The sequence below is a fragment of the Thermobia domestica genome, chromosome 18 (assembly GCF_964235325.1).
Source record: "Thermobia domestica chromosome 18, izTheDome1.hap1.1, whole genome shotgun sequence".
In the NCBI taxonomy this organism is placed as follows: Eukaryota; Metazoa; Arthropoda; class Insecta; order Zygentoma; family Lepismatidae; genus Thermobia; species Thermobia domestica.
Window position 1 is genome coordinate 19,405,263 of NC_137471.1, and position 17,431 is coordinate 19,422,693.

At 36.7% G+C, this 17,431-nt stretch overlaps 1 protein-coding gene across 3 annotated transcripts in view; it reads left to right on the forward strand.

Moving 5' to 3' along the window:
- dre4 (SPT16 homolog, facilitates chromatin remodeling subunit dre4) overlaps window positions 1–17,431 on the forward strand; it is a 147,790-nt gene that overhangs the window by 48,437 nt on the left and 81,922 nt on the right. For all 3 annotated transcript variants that reach the window (XM_081746042.1, XM_081746043.1, XM_081746044.1), the window contains exons 11-13: window positions 151–349; window positions 971–1,169; window positions 4,459–4,697. In XM_081746042.1, coding sequence (XP_081602168.1) covers window positions 151–349; window positions 971–1,169; window positions 4,459–4,697 — 637 coding nt within the window. The remainder of the gene's footprint in view (window positions 1–150; window positions 350–970; window positions 1,170–4,458; window positions 4,698–17,431) is intronic.

Sequence of the window (17,431 nt, forward strand, 5' to 3'; positions counted from 1 at the left end):
GTCTGCTAAAGAAAAAGTACGAAATTTCATTTTGGAATTTTAGTAGACACCCTGTTTAGAGTTACTTTAAGGGAAAATGCTGTGGTTTTGAAATGATTAATACACTTGTATTTCCTTTGTTTTTTAATAATTTGTCTTCTGTTTTTTCAGCAAGAACAATCGGCAGAGGAGAAACGAAAACAGCATCAGCGTGAATTGGCCACGCAGTTGAATGAAATGGCGCGCAAACGTTTAGCACAACAGTCTGGGGGACAACAACAGGAACGAGTTCGAAAATCAAATGTATCGTATAAAAATTTGAGTCAAATGCCCAGGGAAGCAGAAGTTACAGAACTTAAAATATTTGTTGGTGAGTAGTGTACTGAAATATATTTTTCATTGTTTATCAGGTTTTTTTTGGTATTGATTGTGTGAGTGGGAGATCGGAAATTAATACATACATACTATTTTGTCGACGAAAGTAGCACATTTTTTGTGGCAAAAGTTTGTAGGTATTCAAATCAAAACAATACACAACTACTTTGTATGCCTTGTACATGAAATTACGTGACGTAGCTATTATCCAACATGAGAACAGTGACGCTAGAAAAGTTCTTTCATAATTACACTAGTTAATACCTTGTTCATATCTATTTGCCGGATTAAAAACTATTTACTGGGGACTGATTGATCGTCTTAATTCAATCAAATCGTTGAGCGCTCATGAATGATTTTAGGAGGACAGAGAAGTGAAAATCTGAAGAATCCAAGTCCGGGCTATATGGTGGACGCATAAGTACATCGCATTCAACTTGAATAAGAAAGTTCGGTGGGTTTCTGTATTAATTCGGAGTTTGCAAGCTAAGTGACTATTTGTCCTGTCCGTTCAATATCCTTTTTTTTTTTCATCTTTTTTGCTTGCTTTCTTTGTTTCTTAATGAATGAATTAATTAATTAACTAATCCATTGTATTATTTATTTTTCTTTGTAGATCGAAAATATGAAACAATCATTCTCCCAGTGTTTGGAGTTCCTGTTCCATTCCACATTTCCACCATAAAGAATATTTCACAGTCTGTGGAAGGAGATTACACGTACCTTCGAATTAATTTCTTCCATCCAGGAGCCACAATGGGTCGTAATGAAGGCGGAGTGTATCCGCAGCCGGACGCAACGTTTGTTAAAGAAGTGTAAGTAACTAAGGTCACTCTGTTTTACGTTTTACCAACTCTATTCGGTTGTTGATAATCAAATATCTATAACAGTTCTAGGTCTAGTAAACACACTAGTGAAACTCCTCAAAGTAGAACAACAGGCGACGGTGCGACAATGTCGCAGAAAAAAAAAAAAAATGTGGGCTGCAGAAAGATTGGCTATTCTTAGATGAGAAGTACTGCGTCAGAAAGACTGTCTACTCTGCAAATAAAAATTACAGTTGTAGGAAGATATTTTTCTCCGTAAATAAAACACGATTCAGAAGAACTCAGCGTTTGATACTCGTGATAGTAATATACCGATAAACTCGAGAGCCGCGAAAGGGAAGAGTAAGCGATATCTACAGTCGTCAGTGCTACAGTACATGCAGCAACAGACAAAGAATAATTTGTGAAAGCTGGTTGTCTCTAATTAGCAATATTATGACTAACCACTTTGATTTTTCGTTTGAAGAGACTGACACAACTGATAAGTTGGCTTAAACTGAGATAAATGAATCACCTGCTGGTTACAAGGGAAACAGGAAATTTTTGAAAATGGCTTTATGGCAGAATATGGTAGTCAATGCCACAACCATTTGAAGCCTATTTCTGAAGATAAATTAAGGTTTAAAGAGGTGACATTTAAAGTTATAATAAGGATTCAGAGAGACTTAAATGATTCATTGCAATATTGTAAGATGTAAAAACAACAACAATCAAAAGTATCTAACTCTTTTTGAGTAAATGTATATTGGAATTTCTCGATTGGTTACTTACTCAGTTATTATACGGCCATATAATCCCCTTGTATATTTTCCTAAATAAAAAAAGCATAGCTATAAGTTAAAAAAAAAAAAAATGTTTAGGAAAATAAAATTGTAAAAACTTTTGCGCGTTTGAAAATGTAAGGTTATAATGTAAGTACGCCATTACAAAAATGCTTGCAGAAAGTTTTTGGATTTTTCGTAAGTCTTCGTAAAGTTGAAAAACGTTCTGCTTTGGGGTTGAAACTAAGCGTCTTATTCGTTGGCGCAGTTGACAGTAAATATGAAAGGCTAATGAATGGGCAAATATTGTCACAAGTTTGGTGCATCGTCGAGTTACTTCACAACAGCACCGTTTCCTTTTTGTAGTATGCTTTTTTTCTTCTTGATTCTTGAACCGTTACATATTCGTGTTATTCCTCTTGTATATGTAAAAAAGAAAAGGATAATATCAGCCAAAATTAAGTAAATTAGTACACCCGTCCTCTTTTGAGAATTGATTAATTATGCACTACCAACTTGATAGCCGCCATATTTCCTTTATTGAAATATTATGTAATATTCTTACCTTTTTTTATCTTGTTAGGTGAATTATTTAAATAATTTCATCGTGCTTTGTTGCTTTCATCAGTAACTTCTTAAAAAAAATGTTAATCACACTCAGTGTAAGGATCTTCTTTACTGTAGAATTATCCTATAAGAATGAATGAATCTCGGGAAATCTAGTTATAGTTGTAAATAACACCGAAATTACAGAAAAACTGTTGATCACTTTCTACACTTCTGTTAAAACAGGGTGTCTATTGGTCACGAAAGTCACGAAAAAGTCACGAAATTTAGCTTTTGGGTCACGATTTTTTTTTAACTGTACAAATGTAAGTACAGATTGGAAAACTTCGTTCTATAAAACGTCAAAATTCACTACCAAAAATGTCTATGGTTGGATTTAGACGCTACCAAATCGCAAGCAAAGTACGTTTTTATCGCATGGATGAAAATTCGGCCTAATTCGCACCCAAATTTGCTCTTGAAAATGTTAGGAAATTTTATGATTTGGTAAAGGAAAGGTCACGAAAAAGTCACGAAATTTAATTTTGGAATTTTAGTAACCCTGTAAAAGAAGAGAATTACAAAAATCCAGAAAACGTTTGTCACTTCCGTTAATATCAAAACGTAATCTTGCAAAAGTGTGTTATAAGAAGTTGTATACTCCGCAGCATTTTCTTATTAAAATAAGAACGCCCTCGTATAACTTTGACATTAGATGTGCACGTTCGTTGCATTGAGAAATCGAATAATAGCATGCACTTCCTGCTTGCACGTTCTTCCGCCTATGACGTTACCACTTGAAACAGTAGAAACATATTGCAATAGCTGCTATCTAACGTCAAAGTCATACGAGGGTTGTCCGAAAACAAATTTAAAGGCAGTGACGGAGAACTTAAAACAGCGGTACAACACTAACTTAACAATCAGGACCCCATTTTATGAAATTACCGTGGACCCCATTTTATAAAATTACCGTCGACATACTTGTCTCACAAATGTCTCAATCCCGTCTTGGAGACTATTGAAAACTGAAGTGTTGACTGTAGCACACATAATGTACACCCATGTCCAAATTAATTGTCGCATGTCTACAAATATGTTGTTGTAGGAATATAATTTGATAACGAATTCGCCCGGTATTTCTTATAATGTTAGTATATGTATAATCGGCAGACATGTATGTGGCAAATTTCATGTCAAAAGAGCAGAAAAAAAAAAAAAAAAAAAAATCCTTGTCCATTTAGCAACATTTTGTTTTACTCTTTCTAATTTTTGTATTTATAATTCTTTTCCTGTGAAATTTACCACAAATATACATTTCCCGATTATACCCATAGTACCAGTATTAAAAGTACCCTACTAAATCATTATCAACTTATATTCTTACAAGAAGACAGTTATAGATATGCGACAATAATTTTGGACATGAGTGTACGTAATATGTCCTGAATATAACAATCACTACATTCAATTGCAGAGCTTTTCTTTTTCCTTTATCAACGTATTTTCTACCAGTACATTACCCACTAAAACATGGTTATAGGTTTTGTCCATGTGCTTCAGTATAAATCCTTTGTAAAGAAGGAAATCAGTTCATTCCATACGAAACACTGGATTTCATGGTAAGTAATTATAAGCCAGTAATATATTTCACATCTTGAAATAAGTATTTTCTTCGGAAGTTGCGGTAAATATTAAATGTCAAAAGGAGAGCGTAGTGTCAACAATACCAACGATGATATGAAAAACTGTTGTGTTCAAGTATAAGTGAACAGTGTAAAGGTAGAATATATGTTGATAAAGGAGACAGAGTTCTTAAACCGTATTTGATTGTCATGTCCAAGATGCAAGATAATAATTATTTTTTCCAATATCAAATATGCATCCGATACCTTCTCTTAGGACTTACTCTAGGAATTAACACATGTGTTGTGCTTTTGTATGAAGTGCAATCTTATTTTCTTTTGTAGAACATATCGAAGTACGAATGTAAAGGAGCCAGGCGAGATCTCTGCCCCGTCAGCCAATTTGAACACAGCGTTTCGACTGATCAAAGAAGTCCAAAAGAAATTCAAAACTCGAGAAGCAGAAGAAAGGGAAAAGGAGGACCTCGTGAAACAAGATACGCTTGTACTCAGTCAAAACAAGGGAAATCCTAAACTCAAAGATCTGTACATAAGGCCCAATATTGTCACTAAGAGAATGACAGGTCAGTACACATTTGTTGGGAAAAATAAAGTAGTACTATTTCTGATATCTAATTCAGTCACTCTTTGTTCGATAGGAAATGTACAGTTTACACAAATGGACAACTTACTGAGTAATATTGACCAAATTTATATCTTCGTGGTTGTGCGTTGTTTTCCCCAGGGTTCTTCCGTTTCCTTCCACTTTTTCATTCTATCATTTCATTCCCATCACCACAGTCTCCTTTAGAACACAGGGTGTAATCGTGGGACGTAGAAGTGAAAGATTTCATTTCACTTTTTCTACTTTTTGACTAGAAAGTTACACATTTTCTACTTTCTTTAATCATTAAGAGTCGGTTGAAACTTCGAATTCAGTCGCTCTTGGTTGCGCACGAAATTTTCAGCTTATACAAGTTACTAACTAAGGGAGTAATATATACGAGGGAGGATTAAATGAAAACCTTAAAAATGCAATACATTTTAGAGAGTAACAATGAAAAGGAAATCTTACCTCTTATTTTTCAACGTAGTCCCCTTGACGTTGAATGCAAGTATTCCACCGCTTCGGAAGTGCATGCATACCACGTTGGAAGAATTCTTTCGGCCGAGATTGTAGTCACTCGTGCACCACATTTTCCACCTCTTCATCACTATTGAAATGCCTGCCTCTCATCGCTTCTTTGAGTGATCCAAACACATGAAAGTCATTGGAAGGCAAGGTCTGGTGAATAGGGTAGGTGAAACAATCATGAGTGCAGGATTATTAGAGGGTTTTACTATTTTTTTCTTTCTTTACCATCTGAATTGAATTTTCTATTATAAACTTGATAAAAAACAGTTTTAGGACATAGAGTAGTATTGTAGTAAATTAGACGTCTGGATCAGAAAGGTAAAACTTTTAAATCATAAAGTTTCAAGGCGCTTATAAAATTGATGCTTGGCGCTATTTTGAAGAACATCCATCACTAGCAAAATATGAACATGTTTTTAGGTTGGAGGTTGGCATTGGTTAAGAGCGATGATGAGAGAGGTTTCATGAATATAACCGTGTATGCTTTCGAGGCTATATTCTGAGCTCTTAACCAGTTGTAGGATATATAAGTTTCTGACTTGATTGTTTCGCAGGCTTTAAAAGTGAAAGAAAAGCAGAATATTTTGTCTTAAGAAACACCACCACGTTTCAAACTATCCCTCCTATTTGCCGTATCTAGCTCTGTCTGACTTGAGTGTTCGCTACAGTGAAACCCATTTTAAAACTGAAACTATTTGATATCAACCATGATAAGACAATGAGTAACAGCCGTTTCAAGACAGCTTCCAGTGATGGCGGCAACGTTTAAATCGGTATGTAGATTGACTAGGAAAGTACAAGCACAAATAGGTGGTATGTCGTCCCTATCATGTTTTAAGCATCATTTCGGAAATTAAATCAACAGCCCTTGCACACCGAAAAACAGTTTTTATTGGAAGAATAAATTCGCATAATCATATTAAAATTATCAACCAACATAGGTGGGTGAGACCGATGCAAAAGTGATACGGTGCGGACTTGGTACCGTAATGGTAACGTGTCATCACGATAAGCCGGAGACCGTGTTTCAGATCCCTGTCAAGTTGTCCCTTTGATTTTGTTTTGCGGTATCAGCCCAAGAATTAAATAAACTGTCCTTGTACATCCTAATCGGAGTATTTATTGATAAAATGAATTCACAAAATTACTTCGAAAAGTAACTAAATACAGCAGAACACTGATGTAAGTACTGATAGAATGTTTGATTGTTCAAGTAGCGGATTGGGTAGCGTAGTGGTTAACACATCGGTATGAGATCAGTCGGAGACCCGAGTTCAAATCCCTAGCCAGGTGTACATGTTTTGAGTTTTTGTATGTTATTAATTCGCACCTATAGAGAAGTTGGTGTAACATGAAATCTATTTCTCTTATGTATCACATAACAAATACAGCGTTTAGTTGTTAACTGTTCCATAAGATAAAGATACGAAGGTGGGTGTTCAAGTTAGATATTTTTTAAGGTGGATCACCACCCGAAAGTCGGTACATATTTTAGCTCATTGCCTTAACTACTGCGCAATGAAACGTTACATATTATAAATATTGTACTATTAGATAGAGTAATGTTTCAGCTATAGCATAAGATACTGATTCATTTTGTTGTGTCTCCTGATATCGAAAAATGTAACAAACAAAAGAAAATATTTTAATCATTTTACAAAGCACACAAGATGCCACTTGCTGTTAGATCTTACTAGAAGTGCTCTGTTTTATGAAATGTTTATTTGTATGCGTAAAGTATTTCAAAGTAACGATCTTCCCACGAAATAGATATATTGTTTGACCGTTTTTCGTGTTATGTTTCATATTTTATTTAAATATTAATTTACATTTAAGGAAATAGATTTTGAGACGAAACTTGCACAGAACGCCATAATGCGTTGTTGCCAAATTTGTACGTTTGCTGTAGTAGTCATAATTAAGAAAATTCCTGGATTATAGCGTTGCAGTTTGAGACGCGGAATTGCGGTAAGGGTCAAAAACTGATTTCTCTAGTAAGTATCTATGCAGAATTCGATGATTACTCCCTGTATTATCTGGCATCAGTAAACACTCGACACTATCTGGCAATGTCACACTATTCGAGCAGCGTTCAGCATAGCACTGGTAACACCTAGTGATCCACCTTAAACATGACCATAGATTAACAAAAAATTGGGTATTTACCAGTGAATCCTCCTTTGGAAAATTTATAAAGATTTTGACGTTTCGGAACTTTCCGCTGGTTCCTTCCTCAGTGGCAAGGTAAAAAGGATTAAAACGGAAAGGAGATAAAAGGAGTAAAACCAGGAATATATACCACTATATAAAAGTAACGAGAAAAAAAAAAAAAAAAAACAGATGAAAAGAGCAGAGTGAAAAAAGAATGAACTGAAAGAACCAGAACCAGTTAATTCTTTTTTCACTCTGCTCTGTTCATCTCAGGATCTTTTTTGTACATTACTTTTGTATAGTGTTTATGTATTCCTGGTTTTACTCCTTTTATCTCCTTTCCGTTTTAATCATTTTTTACCTTGCAACTGAGGAAGGAACCAGCTGCGAGTTCCGAAACGTCAAAATCTTTAAATTTTTCAAGGGAGGATTCATTGATAAGTAGCCAAAAATTTTTTTTGTTAATTTTGAATATCCCCCCCATGCGCCCATGTAATTATAATGACCGTAGATTATTTCATAAATACTGTCAAGTAAGAAGGATGACTAACATATAGGGTTTTACTATATTTAAACTAATAGTAAGAATATCAGTACTGGATATAGGCTTTAGCTTGTGAGTTTTCTTTCACAACTGTAATTCGTGATCTGGTGACTTGGTAATAATCTTTCTCCTAAGCTTATTTTCTCACCTTCAAGACTTCGTCGAAATCAGAAGTACAATTCATATTTATATTTTATTTCGCTCATTACCACTTGGCGTAACAGCCTATCTTGATGGTCTGAGCTGCTCCAACGCCATCTGTTAGTGACCGGCTGAACTGCATACAGTCTAGCAACGAGCATGTGGTCAGAGCGCTGCGTCGCCGTGTCACTAACTGGCGTATCGGGAGATTTCTAGATCTCGTGGCCGTCACGTCTTTCATTCACGTGACTCCCCAGTTTGCCTCACGATACTGGGCGGATGCCGAAAATTGGGAAGCACCGACCGGGAATTGAATAGAGATGGCCAGAACCAGTTCCTGGTAGAACCGGTTTTCGGGTCAACGGATCCGGTCCCGGAACCGGTTTTTCGGATCCAGGTCTGGAACCGGTTTTTCGGATCCAGGTCTGGAACCTGTTCCTAAGATCCGGTTCTGGAACCGGGTTTTCGGATCTAGGTCTGGAACCGGTTCCTAAGATCGGGTTCTGGAACCGGGTTTTCGGTTCCAGGTCCGAAACCAGTTAGAGAACCGGTTCCTCGCGGAAGCGATTCTGCTGGAACCGGAACTTTGTGGCCATCCCTAGAATTGAACGCAGGACCACGTGGGCGTGAGTCCAACGCTGTAATAACTAGACCCCCATTTTACAACTACGGTGTCCCCATTTTACAACTTAATTCTGGCAACACGTCAATTCAGTAAAGAAGATTGTGTTCCATGTGGGCTTCCATGTTTTAATAGCATAATGATAGTAGCAGAAAATAAACAAGATTATCTTACATACCTTTCGTTTGCAGTTTAATCTGATTCTCTCATGTCAGTTTCAGCGAATACTACGCACAGGACTATTATAAAAACAGAGGGTTCTAATGATCGATGAATTTTTATTGGTACTGTTCAAGAGCTATGATGAGAGAAGCTTCATGAATACAACCCTGTATGTTTTCCGAGGCTATTCTGAGCTCTTAACCAATTGTAGGTTACATAAGTTTCTGACTTGATTATTTCGCAAGCTTTATTGTAAAAGAAAATCAGAATATTGTATCTTTATGCTTTCTACGCAGAATCAATATTTACTTGAACGACGCCCCTAGTTAACTGAGTTGTAAAACTTAGGATAAGTTAAACTTGAAGTACTATATTAAAGCTGTAGAATGAGAAAACCTTAGATTTATGATACACAGAGGCTGAAAACGAGACGGCTGGATCGGTATTCGATCCCGGGTCTTCGATTTACCATGCCGTTGTGTTGATCACTATGATATCCAGTCCGCTTCATGAATGGCCATACATTCTATCACTCTTGACGTCGGTGCTTAGCCAATCCACCTCCAGAATTTTGTGGCCTCCAGAGTACTAAATTCAAGAGTAGAATCATATATAGCATTTACTGTTACCATTCTATAAGTTGTAAGGGTATAGAGGTGGGTATTAAAGTTCGTAACATGATCGTACATTCTTTCACAAGCACACTGCCGAATAAAAGGGTGTCTTAACTTAAAAGGTTATGTGGAATTTAATTAAGTGTAACACTTCTGGATACGGACTGTTATTCATGATTTGGTGAGCTAGTAGTAGTCTTACTTCATAGGCTAAATCTGTCTTCTTCGAAGCATATTTTCTCTTTTTAAACTTCACAGAAATTGCAATAACTGCTACTAATGTTTTATATTTGGTTAAAGATTTTTTTTTTTTTTTTGTTTTATTTATTAGACATATACGGAATACACTCACAAAGTACATAACTCATATGCAATATGTTTGCTCAGTATAATAATGCGTTCCTGTGGACTTCTATGCCTTAGCCCTTTCGACCCTAGTGGTAACATATGTACACTATATTGCAGAGTCGGTCCCGTGTTCAATTCCCGGGTCACTCGATCGAAAAAGTGTAACACGCTTTTTCAGGCCAAGCCACCCTGAATGACGTTTTCCTGGGTTTTCCTCATTCACACCAGGCAAATGCCGGGGTGGTACCTAACTTATATGTCCCAGGCCGCTTCCTTCCTTCCCTTTCCCCGGATTGTGTGCTCGCCGAGGAACGTTATCCCTCAAATTGTGAAGAGCTAAATGGCTTTAGATGCCGAAAGCCCAGAAATCTAAATCCTAAATCCCTATATTGCAGAGTAACAAAGTTAACTCTGGAGGGGGGGGGGAATGAATGGTAGAGCGGTCACCTCCTGTGCTTGGGGTCCCTGGTTCGATCCCAGCTCGCGCCGTGTAGACTTTGTGGTGGACAGAGCCGTGCTTGTGGTTTTCCCGTTTCCTCCCACCTTCATTCCACCATTTCATTCATTACTCATCATCACTGTCTCCTTTAGCCTAACCGGTATAATCGTGGGACGTAAAACTTAAAGATTTCATTTCATTTAACTCTGGAGGGTTCCAAATGACTGATTTTTATGTCTTGGTATTCTTTGAAATTATGTAAATCATTTTCCGCTATTTCTCTAGTGCTTTCATCTATTGTTACGAAGCTACGCGCAATACCGCGATGGACGAAGCTCAGGGATATAGGCTGTTCTGTTTTTAGCGAAAACAAGAATTTAGAGTAAGTAATTTTTCTCCTCTTAGCAGGGTTTGCCCAAGTGGGCCCAGCCCGAAAAAACCCAGTGGGTTTTTTCGGGTTGGACCCACTTGAAAAAACCCACCTTAAAACCCACCTGGGTTTTTGAGCTTTTTGCTAGTATATTATTGGTACACCTAAGGTAATCACATTGAAAGCAATTTTTATCTGATTTTGGACTTCGCTTGGGCGAATTAGATGTTTTCACGTTAAGATATACAATATAATATTGAACATATAATGATTAAGTCTTTTCTAAGACCTTTATGAAGCTCTGAGTGCACTAAATGAATAAAAAAAACTTACCTTAGCTTGAGATAATTATAGAAGACATTAATGTATGGGAATGGCATTTAGTAACTCCCCCTAACTCGTTTTATGGCTCCAGAAGCGAATACCTTGTTTTTGTCTAAATTGTGATAAAGGTAGAAAAAAACGGGCCCTGCAGGGCTTCTAAAATCCTTCGCTCGTTGTCGCTCGCTCAGTTATATTTTGTGAAGTAACACTGGAGATATTATATGTGCAAGATTGGGGAAGATACTAAATATCAGAGATGTATGGATTACGCTTATAGCCTGTTTGAAGTAAAATATGCAATTTTATATTTTAGAAATTACTATAAACCAAATTCCAATAATAAAATTTTAAGAACATAGTTATCTAGAATGTACAAATTAGTATGAAATATGGCTTGGTATTCCGATCTACACAAATATCATTAAAGATTAAAAAAATACAAAACATTGAGAAACTAAAACGTAAAAGATATTTTCTAATTTAGTTTGAAATTATTTTGTAGTCTAGAGTCACTAAGTTCAATGTTCCACAATGTGAAAGGATCACCACTCCGTAGAGTCTCCCTCACTTCCCTGATAGTAAATGATTTTCCAAAGTAATTAATTTGTGTCCGACGATATGAGAGAATTACCACTCCGTGTCTCCCTTACTTCCTGACCTTAAAAATCTATATACCTTAACCAATTTCACAGCTTTTTCTACCCCAAGCCTGTTTCTAATCTTATTCCATATCAATCCAAAAGTCGAGAATATTCTTTCAATTGATGCTGATGTTGCAGGAGCAGAATGGAGACGAGAAAAGAAGTCACAAAATCCCGGAGGTAATTTAGAATCTTTCTCTGCTTTCGCCTCCATTATTTTCCACCATTTTGCAGTAGAAAACTGGTTGATAATTGTCTCCTGCATCACTGATGGGGCAAAGTATTCTCTGTCCTTTATTTTAAAGGCTAGCACTCCCGGAAGATATTCAGGATAGTTTTCTAACAGCCAATTTTCTGCTTCGCTCTCCTGCTCACTAGTAAGACGACGACCCATATATTTAGGATCCATTAAATTCGCCAGCAGGTGAAACGGTTGTATGGCTTGATTAAATCTTTCTTTAAAAATGCTGTAATACGGCTTCAAGATGTCATCATCAAGTAGATCCAACCACACTTCCACTGCACGAGATAATGAAGTTGATTCCGCCTGCAAAATATCCAGGGCGGAGGAAACTACCGACAACTGCCTTTCAAGATTTTGTGCTTCCGTATAAATGAGAACATTGTCTAATATTTTACCAATTGACTTGTCAATTTCGTTTTTATGCTCCAATGTTATCTCTCTGTACTTGTGATAATTCGCCAAGAAAGTTTTGACGCAATCGAGATAGGAATTCCAACGTGTATCATTTGGAAGCTGAGGCATCAAACCATTTTTCTCCTTTAGCCATCCGTGTACCTGATGAATGTTACGAAAATACTTCTGTACTTCAACAATATGTTTCAATACCGTTTTAGGCGAAACTTCTTTCTCAACCAAGTTCAATAAATGTGAAGAGCAACCATACATAATTACTTTCGGATACTTCTCCTTCAGAAGACGCCACATTTTTGACATTTTATTTTCATTGTCTGTTACAATAGCGAACACTTTAACACCAAACTTCTCTTCACATTCTTGAATTGCTGAATCAACCACACCAGCACATTTTTTAGCTGTTTTCTTCTCAGAACCACAATCCATAGCATGCAGAAGGAAACTTTCAGACCCCGTGTGGATACTCACAGCCTGAATAGGATCATTTCTCACATTAGACCATCCATCTATTGTCAAAGTAACACTGTTCGATGCCAACTTTTTTCGCAACTCAGCTTCAGTCTCTTCTGCTGCAATATCTAAAAGTTTACCGCTTATCATTTTTGAAGACGGAGGAGAATAACCGGGTCTTAACATTTCAATCATTCCCTTAAAGTGTTCGAGCTCAGCAACATTGAAAGGAATGTTTGCTGCAAAGAAGAACTGCGCTATAGCCTTATCAAGTAATTGTTTTTGGCGCTCAGTTGTTTTTATCGCGAAATCACTTATAGACGGTTGAAGATTAAAGGGTTTTGAAATTGAACTTGCGCTGACTGCACTTGGGGCACAAGAGGCATCGACACTAGAACTAGCACTTGAAGAAGGTGACACTATCGTTACACTTGAAGGTGATACTATCGTTGAACATTCCTCTCGATCAATATTTATTTGTAACGGCTTTTCTTCAGACTTCCTACTCCGAGCTTGACATTTTTTCAAATGGGCTCTTATTCTCTCTATTTTGCAACTGATTTCGCTGTTACAGTGTTTACATTTACATTTTGAGTCTCCGTCTATTTTTAGTACTTCAGCCCACTCACTACTAACTTTTCTACCACTTCCAACAACTTTTGGCATCGTTCTCTGAAAAAAAGAAAAAGAAAAAGTAAATAAAATATGTAAAGTCAGTATTTTATAAAAGTGATTCCCAACTTATGGTATGCAGGCCTTCAGAAACCTGGTTGTAGCGTAGGCTATTTCAGTTGTTAAATTTTATCACGGTAGAGTACTTTTCTGATACTTTTCTCAGTTTCCTGATACTAGGATACTTTCTGATTTTCAGATTCAAACATAAACTTCCTCTATTGAAGCAGAACAGCATATTAAGTTCTTCTGTTCTGATATTTATTTTTCCTCATCTTTGCGGAGGCTGTAGCAGCTTCATTCAATATCCTAAATTTCTAATGGTGCATGCTATCAGCTTCGTACCTTAGATCCCCCTTCCCATGGAAATCAACTTTAAGCCTAATTACTCTTAGCTTTATGGAATGGGCGATTTTCGGATATGTTCCGTGTACCACGCTTTTCAAAGTGTTGTACAATTAATATTTTAAAATTTTCTCAAACACACTGATTTATTCTGTGGCCGTGAAAACTTCAGCACACAGATTAAAAACAGATTTTAAGTTCATTTTCATGCATTTTAGTTCAAAATATTTTCTGAATGTCCCGTGTAACACAGATAACCGCCCTAATACAAGTAACACCTATCTTTGTAATTAGCATGGACTAATATCTCAAGAATTTAGTGCCCTCTGTAGCCCTACCTTTCCCTTTCGTATTGCAGAGGCGGATGCTGAGGTCAAATACTTTTACTGTTCACTGAAATTAACTGTACTGCACATTTTTGGCGCTGATGCACACATAAAACACAAACAGAAAAAAATCAACTACAGTCGGTGTCGGTGAATAGACAATGGCGATAGAGGGCCTGCGCCATACAAAAGGTTGGGAAAACCATTTAGATCACAAAAAAAAAAAAAAAAAAAAAAAAAAAAAAAAAATACAGCTAGAGTATCCTATTATAAACCAAAATGTTTTAGTGGAAATGAAATCTTTATTATACATCCCACGGTTATGCAAGGTAGGCTAAAGGAGACTGTGATGAGAATAAATAAAATAGAAAGTGCGAGAAAAAGGGAGAACCCTGAGTCAGGAAACCCCCGCACACGGTGTTTGTCCACCACAAAGCTCATTTGTCGCTAGCTGGGATCCAACCAGGTACCCCATGCAGCAGAGGTGAACGCTCTTCCACTGAACCACCGCGGAAATGTTTTAGTGGGTTTTCTGGGAATTTTATCGTTTTCTCCTACATTCTCATTCTACCAATTCTATAACAAGAGGCCGCGCCATTAAGTGGTAAAGCCCAAGGTGTGTGCGATTCCTGGCCCGATCCGAGCTCGCACCAAGTGGGCTTTGTGCTGGACAAAGTATGCATGGGTTTTCTCGTAGTTCTTCCGTTTCCTTCCCCCTTGTTTATTCGGCCATTTCATTCATTATCATCATCATCTCCTTTACTCCACAGGGCACAGCCATTAGATATAAAACTGAAAGATTCAATTTCGCTTCTTCCATACCAATTCAGTTTCACTAAACTGGAGTTGCGTGCGTGTTTTTCAGTGTACACGGACATAACAGTTGGATGTTAAAGATTACATTTCATATTTTAAATGTATTTTAACACCTTTTAACATCCATTATTATTAAATTCGGTACGATTGGAGATACCACTAGTTCATCCAATAATTGCATGTGAAATACAAGAAATACACATTTATTTACACACGAATTACTGCAATTAATTGCGAACTTCTGACAGCAATATCACTATTCCTCCTCAGCAAGATATCATTAATATTTTCTTCCAAAAATATTAAGTTTAGAAATTCTTCCATTCCTTCCCCTTCCTAGGATTTCACACCCTGATCAAAGTATTCTTCTGTCCTTATTAAGGGGAAAACCCAGTCCGAATGGCATGACTAAAATGATGTTAGTTACAATTAAGAAAAAGTACATTCCCACATGTATAAAAAAATTTCGGAATAAGTTGAACGAATTGTACAAGGTTTTTGGTTCTATACTCAGAATAACGTTTTTCCGCGTCAGGGAAATTTTCTTAATATCTCTGTTTATTTCGAAACGGAAAGTAGTGATCGTAATGCACTTTTGCTTCCGAATGTACCTACATATTATTACTATCAGTATTATTCCTTTGATGCGAGCGGTTCCAACTCAGGAGCGTCATTTCAGATTTGTCTTGGGGGGGGGGGGCAAGACCCATTGATATTACTACAATTTCGCGTTTTTTGCTGATTTACTACTATTCTATTGATAAAATTATATAAATCTCAAACTCAGGGGGAGCAATTGCCCCTCCCTGCCCCCCCTAAATGACGCCCCTGTTCCAACTCGATTCCTGGTGGTGTCACTCGGTTGAAAAGGTGTAACAGCTCTTTCAGACAATACTTCCTTGGTTTTCCTTATTCACACTAGGTAGATGCCGAGGCAATACCGAGGTCCCTGCCGTTTCCTTTTCCTTTTTCCTGAATAGTGTGCTCGGCGACGCCGAGAAATGTTATCCCTCATACTAAGGCCATAGACAAGGGCGCCGATTTCTCTATTTTTTTTGGGAGTGGGTGCATTTAGATGTTTTGTTACAGGCAAAGGTCTAAGATCGCATATATGAGGATTTTCAGACAAATTGAATTCAAATTATGCAAAATATTGTATATTCATTTAAAAAATGCATATAACAATAAAATACATATAAAAATACATGGGGGCTCACATCAACATTTGGGAGCCCGGGCACCCTATCCCCCCAGGATTGACGCCCTTGGTCATAGGTGCCGGTACTACCATTAAGTACGTAAATATATTAGTATTGTTACTTACCTTTGACGGTATCACAAGTATTCTTTTGTAAAATTCGGTTTTCCAACATCAACATTCGTTGTTACTCTTCATACAACTAAGTATTCTGTAGAAGCAACACCAGCAGAATTCAAACTTCCGTACGCTAGTAGAAGTTTCGATGTACAGTAAAGAAAGCTCGGGGAAAACCCGTTGTATGTGATGTGTGCTCGGGAAGTTCCCGTAATAGAACGCACAAAGCATAGGAAGTGAATACTTCAACAATAAAACTATTCATTTTACGATGAAAGATCTTTAATTTGAGACCTTTTGAAAGATTTACATTGTAAAATATGAAGTATATTTTTATTAACCCTTTTTGTAGTTATAACTACGATAGGGTGGTATCTTCGTTATTCGATTAAAAAAAAAAGTACTAATCAAGCATTTTAGATTTTTTGTTTTGTATTTGCAAGCATGGAGGCATTGTACAACACGTTATATATGATTTCATGCCTCTCTGTATCGATACGTAGGGGGTGATGACGTCAGAACTTTTTTCGTTAGGTCTATTTTTATTATGTTTTGGCGGGCTTACTTTTGCACCTAGAAGATTGAAATTTTGCACACACACTTACTGTACCCCTTAGTATTCTTCAGATTGTTTCATATCTCTGCGTTAATACAGGGGGTCCAGATTGGCAAAAGGGAAAAAATCCTTTCTTCGTGATTTTCCCGCTTGATATATGTGAATAGTAAATGTTTACCTGAGATCCTATTTTATACGGGAATCTGGAGTATTGTGGGGATATCAGAACATTGGTAAATATTTTTTTTTACCGTACTTTTCAAGATAGAAGCCTGAGATTTTGTACACACATTCAGTATATCTTTAGTATTTTTCAGTTGATTTTGAGATCTGTGTGTTAACACAAGAAGAGCCAAGGGAGCTATATAAAAAAAAAAAAAAAAAAAAAAAAAAAAAAAAAAAAAAAAGAAAAAAAGAAAAAAAAAGAAAAAATCCTCAGCAAAAATCCCAAATTCTCTCAAAAATTTTCCGCCTCAGGGATGTGATAAGGAAATGTGAATTATATTATTTAAAAAGTTGCTTTATTGCGCGAGGTATGAACCATGATACTACGATAAATAGCAATGAAGCACTACCTGCTTAACTGAAGGTCTATAATTCACCTAAAACTACAGGATTTTAAAAGTATTCATTGTTTTAAATTAATTTCCGGGAAAGAACCGTCTTGGAAGATGTGCTCGGGATATTCC